Source organism: Nerophis lumbriciformis, linkage group LG18 (assembly GCF_033978685.3).
Source record: "Nerophis lumbriciformis linkage group LG18, RoL_Nlum_v2.1, whole genome shotgun sequence".
Lineage (NCBI taxonomy): Eukaryota > Metazoa > Chordata > Actinopteri > Syngnathiformes > Syngnathidae > Nerophis > Nerophis lumbriciformis.
The window spans coordinates 5,158,784-5,182,980 of NC_084565.2; the positions used below are offsets into that span (position 1 = coordinate 5,158,784).

Below are 24,197 nucleotides of genomic sequence, written 5' to 3' on the forward strand. Positions count from 1 at the left end.
CATAGCTGTGCAAGTGTTACTAACCTAGCATGATGTTAAAATTTAATGTTAGCATTTAGCTCACGTAGCTATGTTAGTGTTGCTAACCTAGTATGATGTTAATATGTAATGTTAGCATGTAGCTCACATAGCTATGTTAGTGTTATTAACCTAGCATGATGTTAAAAAGTAATGTTAGCATGTAGCTCACATAGCTATGCTAGCATTGCTAACCTAGCATGATGTTAAAAAGTATTGTTAGCATGTAGCTCACGTAGCTATGTTAGTGTTGCTAACCTAGCATGATGTTAAAAAGTAATGTTAGCATGTTGTTCACATAGCTATGCTAGTGTTGCTAACCTAGTATGATCTTAAAATGTCATGTTAGCATTTAGCTCACATAGCTATGCTAGTGTTGCTCACCTAGCATGATGTTAAAATGTAATGTTAGCATGTAGCACACATAGCTATGCTAGTGTTGCTAACCTAGTATGATGTTGAAATGTAATGTTAGCATGTAGCTCACATAGCTATGTTAGTGTTGCTAACCTAGTATGATACACAATAGTACTTTTTGGAGACACACGGTAATGTTTACTAAAAGTACTTTACAAACACATACTTAAAATTGTTGGAAAAATATATATATATATAATTTTTGGTTTTTATTATTTTTATTGTATTTTTTACTACCATCCCCATCAGGGCCGGCCCGTGGCATAGGCCGTATAGGCAAATGCTAAGGGCGCCGGTGCCAGTGCCACAAATGTTGGAGAAAAAAAAAAAAGTTGATACTATTATTTCTAAATACAAAAAATAATCCCACATTGATTAAAATGCAAAGTAAAGCCTATTTAATAGAAATATTATTTGTTACAACATTACGCCCCCCCCCTCCCCCCGCACGATGCGCCCCCTCCCTTCCCCGTATCATGACTCTTTTTGGACACATCAAAAAATCAACACACGATGTCAAAACGGCCAAAACTGTCAGGTGCCCAGGGAAGAAACAAGAGAAAAGAAGAGGAGGAGAAATGAGAAAAGACAGAGGTAGCAGGTAGGTATTAGCCTACATGAAATTATTTGTCTGATACAGAATGTGATAGTAACCTGGCTTTTTAGCATTAAGCTAATGTTACATGATTCGGCAATTGCTAATCAATAAATAGCTAGTTCTGTTTTAACGTCGGGTTAATATTGTGGAGGGGGCTAAATTGTTATGGAAAATAATAATGTAACGTTAGGTAATTACAGTACTCCCACCTTACATTCCTCAGGGACATTTGTATTAGATCTTTTAAGCAGGTGTTTTTTGTTTACATTGTTATTGCCTTCTGGTTAGCTAATGTTTGCCCTGCAGGTAATAGTCACTTTTCCACCCCTTTATATATTAGGTATAGTTGTAAGTAAAAAAAAAGGTCAAAGACAAAGCTATTCGGTTTCTTGTGAGTATATACCAGGGGTCGGCAACCCGTGGCTCCGGAGCCGCATGCGGCTCTTTGATCACTCTGATGCGGCTCAGCAGCTTACTTGCTGAACCCCCCAATTTTCCCGTGAGACTTCCGGATTTCAGTGCCTCTCGCAGAAAACACTCGGGATTAATAATCACCGATTTTCACCCTTACGGCTATAATAAGGGCGTGCCATGATGGTACAACATTTGGCGCCCTCTACAATCTGTATTAACAGCGTGCCAGCACTTGTTATACAATATACATCTTCTGCTTGCACACGTACGTGACAGCAAGGCATACTTGGTCAACAACCACACAGGTCACACTGACGGTGGCGGTATAAAAAAACAAAACTTTAACACTCTTACTAATAATGCGGGGGGTGTATAATGTATCCCGGAAGAGTTAGGGCTGCATGGGATTCTGGGTATTTGTCCTGTTGTGTTTATGTTGTGTTACGGTGCAGATGTTCTCCCGAAATTTGTTTGTCATTCTTGTTTGGTGTGGGTTCACAGTGTGGCGCATTATTAATAAGAGTGTTAAAGTTTTGTTTTTTTATACCGCCACCGTCAGTGTGACCTGTGTGGTTGTTGACCAAGTATGCCTTGCTGTTACCTACGTGAGCAAGCGGAAGCCCCATACTGATCAGGCACGCTGGGTGTAGTGGGCGCTACATACTGTACCATCACGGCATGCATGACGCTGACAAGCGCCATTCATTTAAAACCCGCGTGCCGCACCAGCTTTCAAATTCCACCTGAAGGTGTGGGCAACGTGTCTGAGACCCCTGGTTATACATAGCACAAAGCAAAAAAAAAACTTTGAATGCAGTGTTATTTCATTTAAAATTTCAAAACATTTTTGCGGCTCCCATTGTTTTCTATAATTTGTGAAACTGGTCAAAATGGCTCTTTGACTGGTAAAGGTTGCCGACCCCTGGTATATACACTCCACTGCCGATGTGGGGGGGGGGGGGCGCCACCTAAAATCTTGCCTAGGGCGCCTGATTGGTTAGGGCCGGGCCTGATCCCCATCCATCTATTTCTATCTATGTCGGTTTTAATTGGTCACGGCTACCTTAGCCACGCCCCTGCCGGGGAAACCCGCCTTTGTACGTCTGTTTTCCGAGTGTCCCTGAAGGCATCGCCGTAGGTTACTTTTTATTAGTTCAGTCCGTAAAAAAATGCGCTCCTTGTTTTTCTCCCCTTGTTTTCCCAACTTCCCGCTGCCTCTTTTTTTTCAAACAGACTTTTTTTTTTCTTTTTTTTTTTTTAGTCCGCTCGGCGGAAAGTCCGACACGAGATGATCTTTGAGGAGCACCTCAGTCCTCCTCCGTGAAAGGATGGCGGACAACTGAAGCAGGGTCCGAGGAGAAGATTCTCCTTCTTCTTTTTTTTTTTGAACATGCCGTTCGCCAAGCGGCTGGTGGAGCCGCAGCTGCTGTGCCGGCACCAAGTTTCGAACCCCGACCAGGAGACTCCGGTCTTGGAGGACCTGGCGTCCATCAGCAACGTCTGCCTGGCCAGGACACTCCGTCAAATGTCGGACTTGGCCAAACACGCCTGCTCCATCTTCCAGGAGCTCCAAGCGGACCTGGAGAGCTCCGGCGTGAGACTCCGGGGGCTGCAGAGGAAGGTGGGCCGCCTGCAGCAGACCTGCGGCGGCATGGACCCCAGACTACAGCCCGTCCGTGAGTACAGCATTATTTGGACTATTATTGCTATTAATAGTCGTTTTTTTTCGCATAGGATCTGGGAAACCTTCTAGAGGTGCCCAAACTTTTTTCCACTGAGGGCCACAGACTGACAAATCAAAGTAGGCGGGGGCCATTTTGGTAGTTTTCATATTCAAAACCATAAAATATTTAAAAAAAATGTCAAAGAACAAGAAAATGCGAGTGAATGCTGAAAAGTGAATCAAGTCAAGAAACAAAAAATATAAGCAAAATGAGCTAAAAAGAAAGTTAACATGCTAACAGTACCGTGTTAACAATAGCATACTTACAGTCAGCATCAAAGAAATACCAAAATATAAAATATATATAAACGTTTTTGTTTTTTTAAAGCCAGCATGCTATTGTTAATGTGCAATAATGTTATATGTATATATATATGCATATGTATGGATATATGCATGTGTGTGGATATATACATATATATAGATACATATCTTCTTTTTCTTTTCTTTTTTTACTATTTATATTACTAAATTATTGTGTATGCACCTTAGGGGATCTGCTCCAATTTCGTTGTTCTTTGAACCTGTTCACTGTAATAATGACAAATACAACTCTATTCTATTCTATTTTAAAAGTCACTTTCCTAATAACATGTTTATGAGCAGCAAATGTGCTACAAAGCTATCATTGTCCTCACTTTTACATTCTTGACATCTATTATTGTATTTTCCGAACTTTTCACCCACTAAGTGTTAGAAGAAAATATTTGTCCATATATTAGTCGCACTCGACTATAAGTCGCAGATATATACGTTGTGAAATGAGTAATTGACACAGAAATATTCTGTAAATGTTTATTTACTTAAATTGTTTCCAAACGGTGTCTGTGACAAGGCAGTAAAATGGCTGATCAAACAAAACAGAAGTCATCGTCAAGGACCTACTTTTTTGCTATCTTTGATGTGAAATAAGACCGATTTGTATGAATGAGTGATATCAGTCAAAAGGACACCAAAAGTCACTTTTTAATGACATGTTTATGAGCAGCAAATGTGCTACAAATCTATCATTGTTCTCACTTTCACATTGTTGTATGTGATACATGACGTCTATTACCGTATTTTCCGGATATTTCACCCACTAGGTTTTAGAAGAAAATAATATTTGTCCATATATTAGCCGCACCTGACTATAAGTCGCAGATATATATGTTGTGAAATGAGTAATTTGCACATAAATACTCTGTAAATGTTTATTTAATTGTTTCCAAACGATGTCTGTAACAAGGCAGTAAAACGGCTGATCAAACAAAACAGAAGTCATCGTCAAGGAGCTACTTTTTCGCTATCTTTGATGTGAAATAAGACAGATTTGCATGAATGAATGATATCAGTCAAAAGGACACCAAAAGTCACTTTTTAATGACATGTTTATGAGCAGCAGTAAAATGTGTTTAAAATGCAGAGGTGGGTAGAGTAGCCAGAAATTGTACTCAAGTAAGAGTACTGTTACTTTAGAGATTTATTACTCAAGTAAAAGTAATGAGTTGACTACTCATTACTTACTTAAAGACCAAATATTTACTTGAGTAAAAGTAAAAAGTATGTTGTGAAAAAACTACTCAAGTACTGAGTAACTGATGAGTAACATACACACACATATCATATATATATATATATATATATATATATATATACCGGTATATATATATATATATATATATATATGTATATACACACATACATTGATATATACAGTATATCATTTATATTTATTTATTTTGCCGTTTTTGTTTACATGTTAAAGGTGTTTTAATGAATATACATGCATGTTTAACATATAGATTCCTTTCTTTCATGAAGACAAGAATATAAGTTGGTGTATTACCTGATTCTGATGACTTGCATTGATTGGAATCAGACAGTAGTGCTGCTAACGTCCACGTTTTCAAATGGAGGAGAAGAAAAGTTCCTCCTTTCTGTCTAATACCACATGAAAGTGGTTGGTTTTTGGCATCTTATTTGTCCAGCTTCCATATTCGTTTACATACACTTTACAAGAAATACATTGGCGGCAAACTCCGTAGCTTGCTGGCTTGTTTGCGCTGGCTTTCGGAGACTCTTATTTTGTAAGTGCAGGCGCGATGGAGCGGCACTTTTATTGTGAAGACAGGAACTGTAGGCTTTTGACGGGATGTATGGTTGAAATAAAAAAGTGTCTTTTTTCCTTCACACTTTTGATTGATTGATTGAAACTTTTATTAGTAGAATGCACAGTTCAGTACATAATTCCGTACAATTGACCACTAAATGGTAACACCCCAATAAGTTTTTCAACTTGTTTAAGTCAGGTCATGTGACCGCCTGGCTCTGTTTGATTGGTCCAACGTCACCAGTGACTGCATCTGATTGGTGGAACGGAGTGAAGCGTCACCAGTAACGTAGGCACTTTGAAGGTCTGTCTGACAGACCAAAACAAACAAAGCGTGCATTAACAGATCGATAAAAATTAGTAGCGAGTAGCGAGCTGAATGTAGATAAAAGTAGCGGAGTAAAAGTAGCGTTTCTTCTCTATAAATATACTCAAGTAAAAGTAAAAGTATGTTGCATTAAAACTACTCCTAGAAGTACAATTTATCCCAAAAGTTACTCAAGTAGATGTAACGGAGTAAATGTAGCGCGTTACTACCCACCTCTGTTAAAATGCTAGCAGGCTAACATTAGACTTAGACTTAGACTTAGACAAACTTTAATGCTCCACAAGGGAAATTGTTCAACACAGTAGCTCAGTTACAATGATGGAAAGTGTAAGGATGGAAAGGACAATGCAGGTATAAATAGACTAGGGATGTCCCGATCCGTTATTTGGATCGGATCGGCTGCCGATATTTGCCAAAAATTGCGTATCGGCAAGGCATGGGAAAATGCCGATCCAGATCCAGTTTTAAAAAAAAAACTCCGGTCCGTGTTTTCCAACGCACCGATTTAATTAATACATTCCACTTTTCTGCTGCTCCCTAATTTCCGTTCTGCATTTTCCAGCACACCTTCAACACATCCACAGGTCTGTGAATTCTCACGCAGTTGCTTTTAGCTGCTGGCAGTACACGACAGGCTCTTCTCACTCTTTCCTGTGTCTCCCTCTCACCTTCTTACCCACGTCACATACTGTCACGACATACGTCACATACTGTCACGTCATACGTCACATACTGTCACGTCATACGTCACATACGTATACGCCCTCCCCGAGCAGAGAGGTAGCAGCATGGCTAACGTTAGCTGTGATGCGAGCGCAGCCGTGCGAGCAACGCTCCCTCTAAGGTGCTCGCCTGTGCAATTGCGCACTGTTTAAGCGTCCTCTGCGCATAGCAAATCTATGCCACGCACAAAATCAAATAAAAAAATAAGCGCATAACAATTTTCGACACACGGACACGACAGAGAAAACAGTTTTCGTCATCATTGTTCAAATATTGTGACGTCTGTCGAGACGCTTATCTCCATTCGGTGCCACACTCCCACACCATCAAAATGCCGAGGCAAAAATTTCCACATCAACACCGTATGAAAAAATTAGTGATTTTTTTAGTTGTGACTTCCTTCTCTGCATAAAAGTTTAAAAGTAGCATATATTAATGCAGTATGAAGAAGAATGTTTTAATGTAGACATGCAAGCCTTGAAAGAAAATGTTGAAAATCAAGACTACATTTCCTGCAAATGGGTGCATTTCTACCCTATATTTTAACTTTAGATTTATTCTCATATCAAACTCTTTTGGCTGTCTTTTTGACACTTACATCCGGCGCCCCCCTCCACACCCCGGATTATAAATAATGTAAATAATTCAATGTGATTATCTTGTGTGATGACTGTATTATGATGATAGTATATATCTGATAGTATATATCTGTATCATGAATCAATTTAAGTGGACCCCGACTTAAACAAGTTGAAAAACTTATTCGGGTGTTACCATTTAGTGGTCAATTGTACGGAATATGTTCTTCACTGTGCAACCTACTAATAAAAGTCTCAATCAATCAATCAAAACACTTAGAATCATCATACTGCTGTGATTGTCCCAATACGGACTAAACGTAGACAAAAGTATTGGGACACTTAGGACTACCGCTTGACAAAAGTATTGGGACACTTACACTGGCCAAAAGTATTGGGACGCTTACACTGGACAAAAGTATTGGGACACTTAGGACTACAACTGGCCAAAATTATTGGGACACTTAGGACTACCACTGGACAAAAGTATTGGGACACTTAGGACTACCACTGGACAAAAGTATTGGGACACTTAGGACTACCACTGGACAAAAGTATTGGGACACTTACACTGACCAAAAGTATTGGGACACTTAGGACTACAACTTGACAAAAGTATTGGGACACTTAGGACTACCACTGGACAAAAGTATTGGGACACTTAGGACTACCACTGGACAAAAGTATTGGGACACTTACACTGACCAAAAGTATTGGGACACTTAGGACTACAACTTGACAAAAGTATTGGGACACTTAGGACTACAACTGGACAAAAGTATTGGGACACTTAGGACTACCACTGGACAAAAGTATTGGGACACCTACACTGGCCAAAATTATTGGGACACGTAGGACTACAACCTGCCAAAAGTATTGGGAGACTTAGGACTAAAACTGGACAATAGTATTGGGACACTTAGGACTAGCACCTGCCAAATATGCGGGCCCGACCAATGCTGCTTGCAGCTTTAATTTTGTCTATTTTGTGTTTATCCTTGAATAAGCAGGTCAGTTTCCTGTTACCAACCATTGTGTATTATTCAAACTCCCCTAATTCAGCTGGCTAGTTGTTATCAAGAGTACTAAAACCCTTTTGAACATGATTCTGACAACTAAGTAGGCTAGATAACTTTAAACTTTAATACATGCTCGGATAGGCCAGTATCGGTCAGTATCGGTATCGGTCAGTATCGGCATCGGATCGGAAATGCAAAAACAATATCGGTATCGGATCGGAAGTGCAAAAACCTGGATCGGGACATCCCTAATGTCTATAACATATATACAATATATACAACACATGTACAATATTACAGTATATGCAGTATATGTGACAGCAGCAGCATAAAATAGAGAGTACCAGATCCAGCAGGAAATAGAAAATAAACATTATAAAGAAAGAGAAGTAGCTAACATGTCAGGTGTCAGGTAATAGGCAGATGTCATCTATGGCTGTATGGCGAGTGATTATACAGCTGGATGGACTGTGGAACGAAGGAGTTCTTGAATCGCACAGTGCGGGAAGGTGTATACCTGAAAATTGGCTTGGTAAAAGGTAGCATAATAACCGTACTATGCTAAGTTAGCATCAGTGAAATACCAAAATATATGACAATGAGGTCTATACCTGCTAAATTAGCAAAAAACAACAACAAAAACCAAATCTAGCATGCTTGCTTGAATGCTAATTGTAACAACTACCGTGAGGTGTATACCGAACATTTTTGTTTAAAATAATACCAAGTACCAAAAAATGACTGAGGTGTATACCTACAAAATTAGCACAAAAAAAGCTGGCATATTAATGTTAGTATGTTAACAGGTATCCTTTGTCCAGTAACAAAATATTTACCAATAAAATTAGCACAAAAGCTAGCATGCTCACAGTACTATGCTAACATGTTAAAGAAGGCATGTTTACAGTTATCACCAGTTATCACTGGGGTGTGAACAGTACCTGCTAAATTACTAAAAAAAAAATAAAGTACCATGCTAATGTTAGCATGCTAAAATGCTAACCGTAACATGTGTCTAGTACCTAAATATATTACCCTGAGGAATGTACCGAAAATTGTGTCTAAATGGCTAGCCTGCTAACGTTAGCATGCTTCAAGTACAAAAAAATAGTTAAAATAAAAAATAAAAAAAAAGATAGCATATTAACATTAGCATGCTAACATGTATAATTTGTCAAGTGACAAAATATTTGACGCTTAGTGTTTACCTGCAAAATCAGCAAAAAAAAAAGCTTGCATGCTAATATCAGAATGCTAACGATTGAGCCATTAGAATATACAATGTAAAATATAAAATATACAACACAAAATATACAATGTAAAATATACAGTTTCAAATATACAATATAAAATATACAATATAATATACAATATGCAGTGCTGGGAAACATTGAAAAACACATTAAAAGTTGCTGTTAACAGAAGTGGTTCTCAAATATTTTCAGTCAAGTCCCTCTAAAGGACATCATTATTTTCACTCTCACCCCCAATGATATGTTTATTTGTTCAGGATAGTTCTTTACTCACACTGAACATATTCAACTTATTAAAGACAGTGTGTAAGGATAGTTCTTTACTCACACTGAACATATTCAACTTATTAAAGACAGTGTGTAAGGATAGTTCTTTACTCACACTGAACATATTCAACTTATTAAAGACAGTGTGTAAGAAACACTGGATGAAAGGGGCTGTTGGGAACTTGCTCACAGTTACATTTTTTAGGGGACAACATTTGTCTTATTTACTACACTTGTGTTATTTACTACACATGTGTTACTACACTTGTGTTATTTACTACACTTGTGTTAGTTACTACACTTGTCTTATTTATTACTACACTTAACGTATTTATTACATTTGTCTTATTTACTGCATTTGTGTTATTTACTGCACTTAACTTATTTACTACACTTAACTTATTTACTACATTTGTGTTATTTACTACACTTGTCTTATTTACTACATTTGTGTTATTTACTACACTTAACTTATTTATTACATTTGTCTTATTTACTACATTTTGTGTTATTTACTACACTTAACTTATTTACTACACTTAACGTATTTACTACATTTGTGTTATTTACTACACTTGTGTTATTTATTACACTTGTGTTATTTACTACACTTGTCTTATTTACTACACATGTGTTACTACACTTGTGTTATTTACTACACTTGTGTTATTTACTACACTTGTGTTATTTACTACACTTGTCTTATTTACTACACTTGTCTTATTTACTACACATGTGTTACTACACTTGTGTTATTTACTACACTTGTTATTTACTACACTTGTCTTATTTACTACACTTGTGTTATTTACTATACTTGTCTTATTTACTATACTTGTCTTATTTACTACACTTGTGTTATTTACTACACTTGTCTTATTTACTACACTTGTCTTATTTACTACACTTGCGTTATTTACTACACTTGTCTTATTTACTACACTTGTCTTATTTACTACACTTGTGTTATTTACTACACTTGTCTTATTTACTACACGTGTCTTATTTACTACACTTGTGTTATTTACTACACTTGTCTTATTTACTACACTTGTCTTATTTACTACACTTGTGTTATTTACTACACTTGTCTTATTTACTACACTTGTTATTTACTACACTTGTCTTATTTACTAAACTTGTGTTATTTACTAGACTTAACTTATTTACTACACTTGTTATTTACTACACTTGTCTTATTTACTAAACTTGTGTTATTTACTAGACTTAACTTATTTACTACACTTGTCTTATTTACTACACTTTTCTTATTTACTACACTTGTTATTTACTACACTTGTCTTATTTACTACACTTGTGTTATTTACTATACTTGTCTTATTTACTATACTTGTCTTATTTACTACACTTGTGTTATTTACTACACTTGTCTTATTTACTACACTTGTCTTATTTACTACACTTGCGTTATTTACTACACTTGTCTTATTTACTACACTTGTCTTATTTACTACACTTGTGTTATTTACTACACTTGTCTTATTTACTACACGTGTCTTATTTACTACACTTGTGTTATTTACTACACTTGTCTTATTTACTACACTTGTCTTATTTACTACACTTGTGTTATTTACTACACTTGTCTTATTTACTACACTTGTCTTATTTACTAAACTTGTGTTATTTACTAGACTTAACTTATTTACTACACTTGTTATTTACTACACTTGTCTTATTTACTAAACTTGTGTTATTTACTAGACTTAACTTATTTACTACACTTGTTATTTACTACACTTGTCTTATTTACTACACTTGCGTTATTTACTACACTTGTCTTATTTACTACACTTGCGTTATTTACTACACTTGTCTTATTTACTACACTTGTCTTATTTACTACACTTGTGTTATTTACTACACTTGTCTTATTTACTACACGTGTCTTATTTACTACACTTGTGTTATTTACTACACTTGTCTTATTTACTACACTTGTCTTATTTACTACACTTGTGTTATTTACTACACTTGTCTTATTTACTACACTTGTTATTTACTACACTTGTCTTATTTACTAAACTTGTGTTATTTACTAGACTTAACTTATTTACTACACTTGTTATTTACTACACTTGTCTTATTTACTAAACTTGTGTTATTTACTAGACTTAACTTATTTACTACACTTGTCTTATTTACTACACTTTTCTTATTTACTACACTTGTTATTTACTACACTTGTGTTATTTACTACACTTGTCTTATTTACTACATTTGTGTTATTTACTACACGTGTCTTATTTACTACACTTGTGTTATTTACTACACTTGTCTTATTTACTACACTTGTCTTATTTACTACACTTGTGTTATTTACTACACTTGTCTTATTTACTACACTTGTGTTATTTACTACACTTGTCTTATTTACTACACTTGTCTTATTTACTACACTTGTCTTCGTTACTACACTTGCGTTATTTACTACACTTGTCTTAGTTACTACACTTGTCTTATTTACTACACTTGTCTTTGTTACTACACTTGTGTTATTTACTACACTTGTGTTATTTAGTGCACATGTCTTATTTACTACACTTGTGTTATTTACTACACTTGTGTTATTTACTACACTTGTCTTTTTAGTACTCTAATATTTTGTACTTCTTTAGTGGAGTTTTGTCTTTAGTAACATTGTTAGTAGCTTAGTTTTTTAGTGGTGTGTTATTTAGTAGTAGTAATGTAGTGTTAGTAGTAGTAGTTGTGTAGTGTTAGTACTAGTAGTTGTGTAGTGTTAGTAGTAGTTGTGTCGTGTTTAGTAGTAGTAGTTGTGTAGTGTTAGTAGTAGTTGTGTAGTGTTAGTAGTAGTTGTCTAGTGTTTAGTAGTAGTAGTTGTGTAGTGTTAGTAGTAGTCGTGTAGTGTTAGTCGTAGTTGTGTAGTGTTAGTAGTAAACATGAGGCTAGCTTGAACTCTGCATGGCTGCCAGTAAGAATTCATGACCCAGATAACACAGCATGTGGCTCAGCTCTTTTTAAAGTGCCCCCCTACTGACTTTAAAGGCGTGTGTGTGTGTGTGTGTGTGTGTGTGTGTGTGTGTGTGTGTGTGTGTGTGTGTGTGTGTGTGCGTGTGTTTATGTTAAGAGAGTGTATTTGTGTTAAAGAGCCCCGCATGCTAGGAAGTTGTTTGGAGGAAAGGTGTGCATCCTCCTCAAACATTTGGACACTGACATTGTGTTGGGCAAGCCCTGACATGACACACACACACACACACACACACACACACACACACACACACACAAAAACAAACACACACACACACGGTGCTTTCAGAAAGCGAGCTTCTGTAGTAAATCTATCATGAGTTTTTTTCAAAGGTACTGCCTACAAACCTGTGGGGGTGTGGCTCGGGGGTGTGGTCATTGCATAATTTGCGATGATGTGTACATTTTCTTTAATAATAATACTAATAGATTTTATTTGTAAAAATCACTTTCCATTGAGTAAACAACCTCAAAGTGCTACAGTGTATTCAAATTTTTTTTTAAATAGAAATTAAAAATTAAAAAAATTAAAAGATAATTAAAAAAAATAAAAATAAAAACTAGAACAGCCTAATAGCTATAACTAGTATGCATATATCTAAAAAAAAAAAAAAAAAAAAAGGATTTTTTTTAAAAAGAAGGGTTTTTAAGCCTTTTTTAAAAGCATTCACAGTCTGTGGTGCCCTCAGGGGGTCAGGGAGAGCGTTCCACAGACTGGGAGCGGCGGAGCAGAAAGCCCGGTCTCCCATTGTTCGCAGCTTTGTCCTCCTTATAAAGGCCAACACATGTTACACATACATTTAAAAACAAATATTTTATTATTACTATCAACATATATTTTTTCTTATGTTCAATTGCTTAAGTCATCGCAACATCCTGTTACTATGCAGCACCCGCAGTGAGCAAACTCCTACAAAAGGTGGCACCATGGCACAAACAATAACACACCTATTTAATGTCTTTACTTGTTTTGTTGGGGTTTTTTTGGGTTTTTTTTTACCACTATTTACATTATGGCCGCCAGCGAAGAAAAATCCATAAATTAGTCACACCATTGTATAAGCCGCAGGGTTCAAAGCGTAGGAAAAAAATGTAGTGGCTTATAGTCGGGAATTTACAGTACTTTAATTTGTTAATTATTTTTAAGGTGTGGCGGCTTTTATTTTGCCGTGGTGGTCCACCACGATTACAATTGTTTTTTAATGCATTTGTTTTTTTCATCCAGGAAATATATTAATATGACATGAAACAAATATTTCATTATGCATTTTCTTGCATTTGGATCATTCCATACGCATGAATGCACTGCTGCGTTGTGATGGTCCACCGCCTCCCCTCAATCTAGTTTCTGTTGTCTAGATGGTGAATCTATATCGTGTTACAGATTATAGATGTGTGCTGCTTGTTCTACTTTGCAAACCAGCACAGGTTGCAGCGCGATAACATGAATGTGGCGGGAAATGAGTGTTTCCATGGGCACACAATGCCAGTAGTACACACAAAGTCCTCCTTTAAATAACACAGTCTGCACCAGTTATCAGTCTTAATAGATCACACGCAACACTCTCACTAATAGTACACACCATTTCATACTTTGTACACACTAATAGTACACACTATTTTATATTTAGTACACGGTGATAGTACACACCATTTTATAATTTGAACACACTAATATTACGCATTATTGTATACTTGGTACACACTATTCTGTACATTGTGCACACTAATAGTACACACTGTTTTATATTTAGTACATACTGATCGTACATACTATTTTATATTGAGTACACAGTGATAGTACACACTATTTTATAATTTGAACACACTAATATTACACATAATGTTATACTTGGTACACACTATTTTGTACTTTGTACACACTGATAGTACACACTATTTTATATTTAGTACATACTGATCGTACATACTATTTTATATTGAGTACACAGTGATAGTACACACCATTTTATAATTTGAACACACTAATATTACACATAATGTTATATTTGGTACACACTATTTTGTACTTTGTACACACTGATAGTACACACTATTTTATATTTAGTACATACTGATTGTACATACTATTTTACAATTTGTACTCAGTATTCTGTACTTTGTACACACTAATCATACACACTATTTTATATTTAGTATAGTACACACCATTTTATAATTTGTACACACTTATAGTACACACTATGTTATACTTTGTACATGCTGATAGTACACACTATTTTATATTTAGTATAGTACACATCATTTTATAATTTTTACACATTAATAGTACACACCATGTTGTACTTTGTACACACTGATAGTACACACTATTTTATATTTAGTATAGTACACACCATTTTATAATTAATACACACTAGTAATACACACTAATTTATACTTTGTACACACTGATAGTACACACTATTTTACATTTAGTCAAGTACACACCATTTTATAATTTTTACACACTAATAGTACACACTATGTTATATTTTGTACACACTGATAGTACTCACTATTTTATATTTAATATAGTACATACCATTTTATAATGAATACACACTAATAGTACACACTATTTTATACTTTGTACACACTGATAGTACTCACTATTTTATATTTAGAATAGTACACACCATTTTATACTTAATACACACTAATAGTACACACTATTTTATACTTTGTACGCACTGATAGTACTCACTGTTTTATATTTAGTATAGCACACCATTTTATAATCTTTACACATTAATAGTACACACTATTTTATATTTAGTATAGTACACACCATTTTATAATGAATACACACTAATAGTACACACTATTTTATACTTTGTACACACTGATAGTACTCACTATTTTATATTTAGAATAGTACACACCATTTTATACTTAATACACACTAATAGTACACACTATTTTATACTTTGTACGCACTGATAGTACTCACTGTTTTATATTTAGTATAATACACACCATTTTATAATCTTTACACATTAATAGTACACACTATTTTATATTTAGTACATACTGATCGTACATAATATTTTATAATTTGTACACAGTATTCTGTATTTTGTACACACTAATGGTACACAGTATTTTATATTTAGTATAGTACACACCATTTTATAATGTGTACACACTACTAGTACACACTATGTTGTACTTTGTACACACTGATAGTACACACTATTTTATATGTAGTATAGTGCACACCATTTTATAATTTTTACACATTAATAGTACACACTATTTTATATTTAGTACATACTGATCGTACATACTATTTTACAATTTGTACTCAGTATTCTGTACTTTGTACACACTAATCGTACACACTATTTTATATTTAGTATAGTACACGCCATTTTATAATTTGTACACACTAATAGTACACACTATGTTATACTTTGTACACACTGATAGTACACACTATTTTATATTTAGTATAGTACACACCATTTTATAATTTTTACACATTAATAGTACACACTATGTTGTACTTTGTACACACTGATTGTACACGCTATTCTATATTTAGTATAGTACACACCATTTTATACTTAATACACACTAATAGTACACACTACTTTATACTTTGTACGCACTGATAGTACTCACTGTTTTATATTCAGTATAGTACACACCATTTTATAATCTTTACACATTAATAGTACACACTATTTTATATTTAGTATAGTACACACCATTTTATAATGAATACACACTAATAGTACACACTGTTTTATATTTAGTATAGTACACACCATTTTATAATCTTTACACATTAATAGTACACACTATTTTATATTTAGTATAGTACACACCATTTTATAATGAATACACACTAATAGTACACACTATTTTATACTTTGTACACACTGATAGTACTCACTATTTTACATTTAGAATAGTACACACCATTTTATACTTAATACACACTATTTTATACTTTGTACGCACTGATAGTACTCACTGTTTTATATTTAGTATAGTACACACCATTTTATAATCTTTACACATTAATAGTACACACTATTTTATATTTAGTATAGTACACACCATTTTATAATGAATACACACTAATAGTACACACTATTTTATACTTTGTACACACTGATAGTACTCACTATTTTATATTTAGAATAGTACACACCATTTTATACTTAATACACACTAATAGTACACACTATTTTATACTTTGCACGCACTGATAGTACTCACTGTTTTATATTTAGTATAGTACACACCATTTTATAATCTTTACACATTAATAGTACACACTATTTTATATTTAGTACATACTGATCGTACATAATATTTTATAATTTGTACACAGTATTCTGTATTTTGTACACACTAATGGTACACAGTATTTTATATTTAGTATAGTACACACCATTTTATAATGTGTACACACTACTAGTACACACTATGTTGTACTTTGTACACACTGATAGTACACACTATTTTATATGTAGTATAGTGCACACCATTTTATAATTTTTACACATTAATAGTACACACTATTTTATATTTAGTACATACTGATCGTACATACTATTTTACAATTTGTACTCAGTATTCTGTACTTTGTACACACTAATCGTACACACTATTTTATATTTAGTATAGTACACGCCATTTTATAATTTGTACACACTAATAGTACACACTATGTTATACTTTGTACACACTGATAGTACACACTATTTTATATTTAGTATAGTACACACCATTTTATAATTTTTACACATTAATAGTACACACTATGTTGTACTTTGTACACACTGATTGTACACGCTATTCTATATTTAGTATAGTACACACCATTTTATACTTAATACACACTAATAGTACACACTACTTTATACTTTGTACGCACTGATAGTACTCACTGTTTTATATTCAGTATAGTACACACCATTTTATAATCTTTACACATTAATAGTACACACTATTTTATATTTAGTATAGTACACACCATTTTATAATGAATACACACTAATAGTACACACTGTTTTATATTTAGTATAGTACACACCATTTTATAATCTTTACACATTAATAGTACACACTATTTTATATTTAGTATAGTACACACCATTTTATAATGAATACACACTAATAGTACACACTATTTTATACTTTGTACACACTGATAGTACTCACTATTTTATATTTAGAATAGTACACACCATTTTATACTTAATACACACTATTTTATACTTTGTACGCACTGATAGTACTCACTGTTTTATATTTAGTATAGTACACACCATTTTATAATCTTTACACATTAATAGTACACACTATTTTATATTTAGTATAGTACACACCATTTTATAATGAATACACACTAATAGTACACACTATTTTATACTTTGTACACACTGATAGTACTCACTATTTTATATTTAGAATAGTACACCATTTTATACTTAATACACACTAATAGTACACACTATTTTATACTTTGCACGCACTGATAGTACTCACTGTTTTATATTTAGTATAGTACACACCATTTTATAATCTTTACACATTAATAGTACACACTATTTTATATTTAGTACATACTGATCATACATAATATTTTCTAATTTGTACACAGTATTCTGTACTTTGTACACACTAATGGTACACAGTATTTTATATTTAGTATAGTACACACCATTTTATAATGTGTACACACTACTAGTACACACTATGTTGTACTTTGTACACACTGATAGTACACACTATTTTATATGTAGTATAGTGCACACCATTTTATAATTAATACACACTAACAGCACACGGTATGTTATACTTTGTACACACTGATAGTGCTCACTATTTTATATTTAGTATAGTACACACCATTTTATAATTTTTACACATTAATAGTACACACTATGTTGTACTTTGTACACACTGATAGCACACACTATTTTATATTTAGTATAGTACACACCATTTTATAATTAATACACACTAATAGTACACACTATTTTATACTTTGCACAGACTGATATTACTCACTATTTTATATTAAGTATAGTACACACCATTTTATAATCAATACACACTAATAGTACACACTATTTTATACTTTGTACACACTGATAGTACCCACTATTTTATATTTAGTATAGTACACACCATTTTATAATTGTTACACATTAAGAGCACACACTATTTTATATTTAGTACATGCTGATCCTACGTACTATTTTATAATTTGTACACAGTATTCTGTACGTTGTACACAGTAATCGTGCACACTATTTTATATTTAGTATAGTACACACCATTTTATAATTTGTACACACTAATAGTACACACTATGTTATACTTTGTACATGCTGATAGTACACGCTAATTTATATTTAGTATAGTACACACCATTTTATCATTTTTACACATTAATAGCACACACCATGTTGTACTTTGTACACACTGATAGTACACACTATTTTATATTTAGTATAGTACACACCATTTTATAATTAATACACACTAATTTATACTTTGTACGCACTGATAGTACTCACTATTTTATATTTAGTATATTGCACAGCATATTATAATTTGAACACGCTAATAGTACACACTATTTTATACTTTGTACACACTGATAGTACACACTATTTTACATTTAGTATAATACACACCATTTTATAATTTGTACACACTAATAGTACACACTATGTTATATTTTGTACACACTGATAGTACTCACTATTTTATATTTAATATAGTACACACCATTTTATAATTAATACACACTAATAGTACACACTATTTTATACTTGGTACCCACTGATAGTACTCACTATTTTATATTTAATATAGTACACACCATGTTATAATTAATACACACTAATAGTACACACTATTTTATACTTTGTACACACTGATAGTACTCACTATTTTATATTTAGTACATTACACACCATTTTATAATTAATACACACTAATAGTACACACTATTTTATACTTTGTATGCACTGATAGTACTCACTATTTTATATTTAGTACATTACACACCATTTTATAATTTGAACACACTAATAGTACACACTATTTTATACTTTGTACACACTGATAGTACACACTTTTTATATTTAGTATAGTACACATAATTTTATAATTTGTACACACTAATAATGCACACTATGTTGTACTTTGTATACACTGATAGTACACACTATTTTATATTTAGTATAGTACACACCATTTTGTACTTTGTACACACTGATAGTACACACTATTTTATACTTCATTTGAAATAGCTGACAGTTTAATTGATGCACAAATGTCGCCACCAAGTGGACAACATGAGTGAATCCGGTTAACGACCATGGATTCACACAGCATTTACTTATATGACCCAATCCAAACAACCTTTCCCAATGGTAGCAAAAAGAGGAGCTCGGGAGCCAAAGAGCAAATGAGGTTGAGGTTGTGAGGTGAAAGGTGTCACATCTTCTCATGTTGTCGTATTCTTTGTCCTTTTGTCGCTGGCTAAAGCCTAATGAGCCTTAATTGTTCCTCTCACATGCACGGTGTCAGGGCTGAATGACAACTACTGTAAATGGGGGCACGCAGGGGGCAGACTTTAGGACTGGAGGGGGGTGGGGGTTAAAGATCCAAATTTATGCAGAAATGTGAAGAATGAAGAGTGAAAAAGACAAAAACAAAGAAAAATGGTCAATTCCAGCCTCCTTGAGAAATACACTGCAACCTCCATTTATCAACTTGATTGCTTCTTGAACAGTGTTTGCAAATAGAAACGTTTGAATAGTGACACGCATTTCTCCATAAGAAACAATAAAAATGTAAATAATTGGTTCCAGTACATAGTTTCGTGAAAGTTTGTACACATTAACACAATATAAAACTACTAAATATTGAACATAACATGGAGAAACTGTCTGTTTATTAACAAGACACAACAACGTGCTGCTCTGCCAACAGGCACACAGAAGTCCCTTTGGTGCCCTCACAACTGATCAGAAATCACAAAGATCCTTCACTTTATATTGCGACAACAATAAACATTTTAAGAAGTTACTCGCATTAACATCGACAAAGACAACGCTGACGTGAAAGGAGCAGACAGAGTGTGTGTATGCTATATATATATATATATATATATATATATATATATATATATATGCATTCATATATACATAGAATGTATTAATGTATATGCATGTGGAGTATATGTATATGTATGTGTACACACTACACTACACACTATTTTACATTTAGTACACACTATTTTATAATTTGTACACACCGATAGTACACACTGTTTTATATTTAGTACATACTGATAATACACACTATTTTATCAATTGTACACACTAATAGTACACCCTATATAATACTTTGTACACACTAATAGTACACACTATTTTATATTTAGTACACACTGATAGTACACACCATTTTATAATTTCTACACACTAATAGTGCACACTATTTTATATTTAGTACATACTGATAGTACGGACTATTTTATATTTAGTACATACTGATAGTACACACTATGTTATCAATTGTACACACTAATAGTACACACTATTGTATACTTTGTACACACTAATAGTACACACTAGTTTATATTTAGTACACACCATTTTATAATTTGTACACACTAACAGCACACACAATTTTTTTTATTTTGTACACACTAAAAGTACACACTATTTTATAATTTGTACACACCGATAGTACACACTGTTTACACACTATTTAGTACAGACTGATAGTACACACCATTTTATAATTTGTACACACTAACAGCACATACTGGGTTTTTTTTATTTTGTACACACTAAAAGTACACACTATTTTATATTTAGTACATACTGATAATACACACTATTTTGTCAATTGTACACACTAATAGTACACACTATATAATACTACATACACACTAAAAGTACACACTATTTTATATTTAGTACATACTGATAGTACACACTGTTGTATCAATTGTACACACTAATAGTACACACTATTTTATACTTTGTACACACTAATAGTACACACTATTTTATATTTAGTACACACTGACAGTACACAGCATTTTGTAATTTCTACACACTAATAGTACACACTTTTATATTTAGTACATACTGATAGTACACACTATTTTATACTTTGTACACACTAATAGTACACACTATTTTATATTTAGTACACACTGACAGTACACAGCATTTTGTAATTTCTACACACTAATAGTACACACTTTTATATTTAGTACATACTGATAGTACACACTATTTTATATTTAGTACACACTGACAGTACACACCATTTTCTAATTTCTACACACTAATAGTACACACTATTTTATATTTAGTACATACTGATAGTACACACTATTTTATCAATTGTACACGCTAATAGTACACACTATTTTATACTTTGTACACACTATTTCGTACTTTGTGCACACTAATAGTACACACTATGTTATACTTTGTACACACTATTTCGTACTTTGTGAACACTAAGAGTACACACTATTTTATACTTTGTACACACTATTTCGTACTTTGTACACACTAATAGTACACACTATTTTATATTTAGTACATACTGATCGTACACACTATTTTATAATTTGTACACAGTATTTTGTACTTTGTACACATACTGTAACAACCTGCTGGTGCTCATGTTTTATGTTCCTGTGGTTTGGATTTGACGCTCATTGTTCCCATGGTCTCAAACACACCTGTGTCCGTGCCTGCAAGCGGATTGGTGGAGAATGAGGAAGTGTTGTTGTGTGTCTGGGGAAGATGAAAGTGTAAAACCCGTTGGAAATGGACCGGTTGTTATCATAAGATTGTCAATAAAAGTTAAAAATAGTCTTCTTCTGCAGGCCACAATGCATGATATTAGTTTCATTTGTTTTCATGTAAAAAAAAAACCCAACCTTATTTTTAAGGTGTGGCGGCCATGATTTAGCTGTGATGGTGCATTCAGTTACATTAAGGTGAAACCCTGTCTATGTGTATTATAATGTATAGTATATGTATGTGTTGTATATGTATATACTGTATATGTGTAGTATAATGTATATGTATGTGTAGTATAATGTATATATGTGTAGTATAATGTATATAAATGTGTAGTGCAATGTGTAGTATAATGTATATGTATGTGTTGAATATGTATATACTGTATATGTGTAGTAAAATGTATATGTATGTGTAGTATAATGTATATATGTGTAGTATAATGTATATAAATGTGTAGTATAATGTATAGGTATGTGTAGTATAATGTATATATTTGTAGTATAATGTATATGAATGTGTAGTATAATGTATATGTATGTGTAGTATATGTAGATTAATGTGTAGTATAATGTATATGAATGTGTAGTGCAATGTATAGGGGTAGAGTATATGTATATGCATGTGTAGTATAATGTATATATATGTGTAATATAATGTATATGTATGTGTAGTATAATATATATATGTGTGTAATATAATGTATATGTATGTGTAGTATAATGTATATGTATGTCTAGTAGAATGTATATGTATGTGTAGTATAATGTATATGTAGTACAATGTATATGAATGTGTAGTATAATGTATATATGTTAGTAGTATAATGTATGTGTATGTGTAGTATGATGTATATGTATGTGTAGTATAATGTATATATGTGTGTAGTAGAATGTATATGTATGTGTAGTATAATGTATATGTATATGTAGTATAATGTATATGTATGTGTAGTATAATGTATATATGTGTGTAGTATAATGTATACATGTATGTCTAGTATAATGTATATGTATGTGTAGTATAATGTATATATGTGTGTAGTAGAATGTATATGTATGTGTAGTATAATGTATATGTATATATAGTATAATGTATATGTATGTGTAGTATAATGTATATATGTGTGTAGTATAATGTATATGTATGTGTAGTATAATGTCAATGTATGTGTAGTATAATGTATATGTCTGTGTAGTATAATGTATATATGTGTGTAGTATAATGTATATGTATTTGTAGTATTATGTATATGTATGTGTAGTATAATGTACATATGTGTGTAGTATAATGTATATGTATGTGTAGTATAATGTATATATGTGTGTAGTATAATGTATATGTATGTGTCGTATAATGTATATGTTTGTGTAGTATAATGTATATATGTGTGTAGTATAATGTATATGTATGTGTAGTATAATGTATATGTATATATAGTATAATGTATATGTATGTGTAGTATAATGTATATATGTGTGTAGTATAATGTATATGTATGTGTAGTATAATGTCAATGTATGTGTAGTATAATGTATATGTCTGTGTAGTATAATGTATATATGTGTGTAGTATAATGTATATGTATTTGTAGTATTATGTATATGTATGTGTAGTATAATGTACATATGTGTGTAGTATAATGTATATGTATGTGTAGTATAATGTATATATGTGTGTAGTATAATGTATATGTATGTGTCGTATAATGTATATGTTTGTGTAGTATAATGTATGTATGTGTGTAGTATAATGTATATGTATGTGTAGTATAATGTATATGTATGTGTAGTAAAATGTATATGTATATGTAGTATAATGTATATGTATGTGTAGTATGTCAATGTATGTGTAGTATAATGTATATATGTGTGTAGTATAATGTATATGTATGTGTAGTATAATGTATATGTATGTGTAGTATTATGTATATGTATGTGTAGTATAAT

General features: G+C 32.7%; 1 protein-coding gene across 3 annotated transcripts in view; it reads left to right on the top strand.

The window, feature by feature from the left end:
* The first annotated feature begins 933 nt into the window (after positions 1-933).
* Positions 934-24,197, top strand: part of nhsa (Nance-Horan syndrome a (congenital cataracts and dental anomalies)) — a 150,791-nt gene continuing 127,527 nt past the window's right edge. For 2 of the 3 annotated variants that reach the window (XM_061977505.2, XM_061977507.2), the window contains exon 1: positions 2,226-3,123. In XM_061977505.2, coding sequence (XP_061833489.2) covers positions 2,838-3,123 — 286 coding nt within the window. In that variant the 5' untranslated portion in view covers positions 2,226-2,837. Of the gene's footprint in view, positions 1,037-2,225; positions 3,124-24,197 lie in introns of those variants that run through there. The other variant, XM_061977506.2, reaches the window with a different exon arrangement.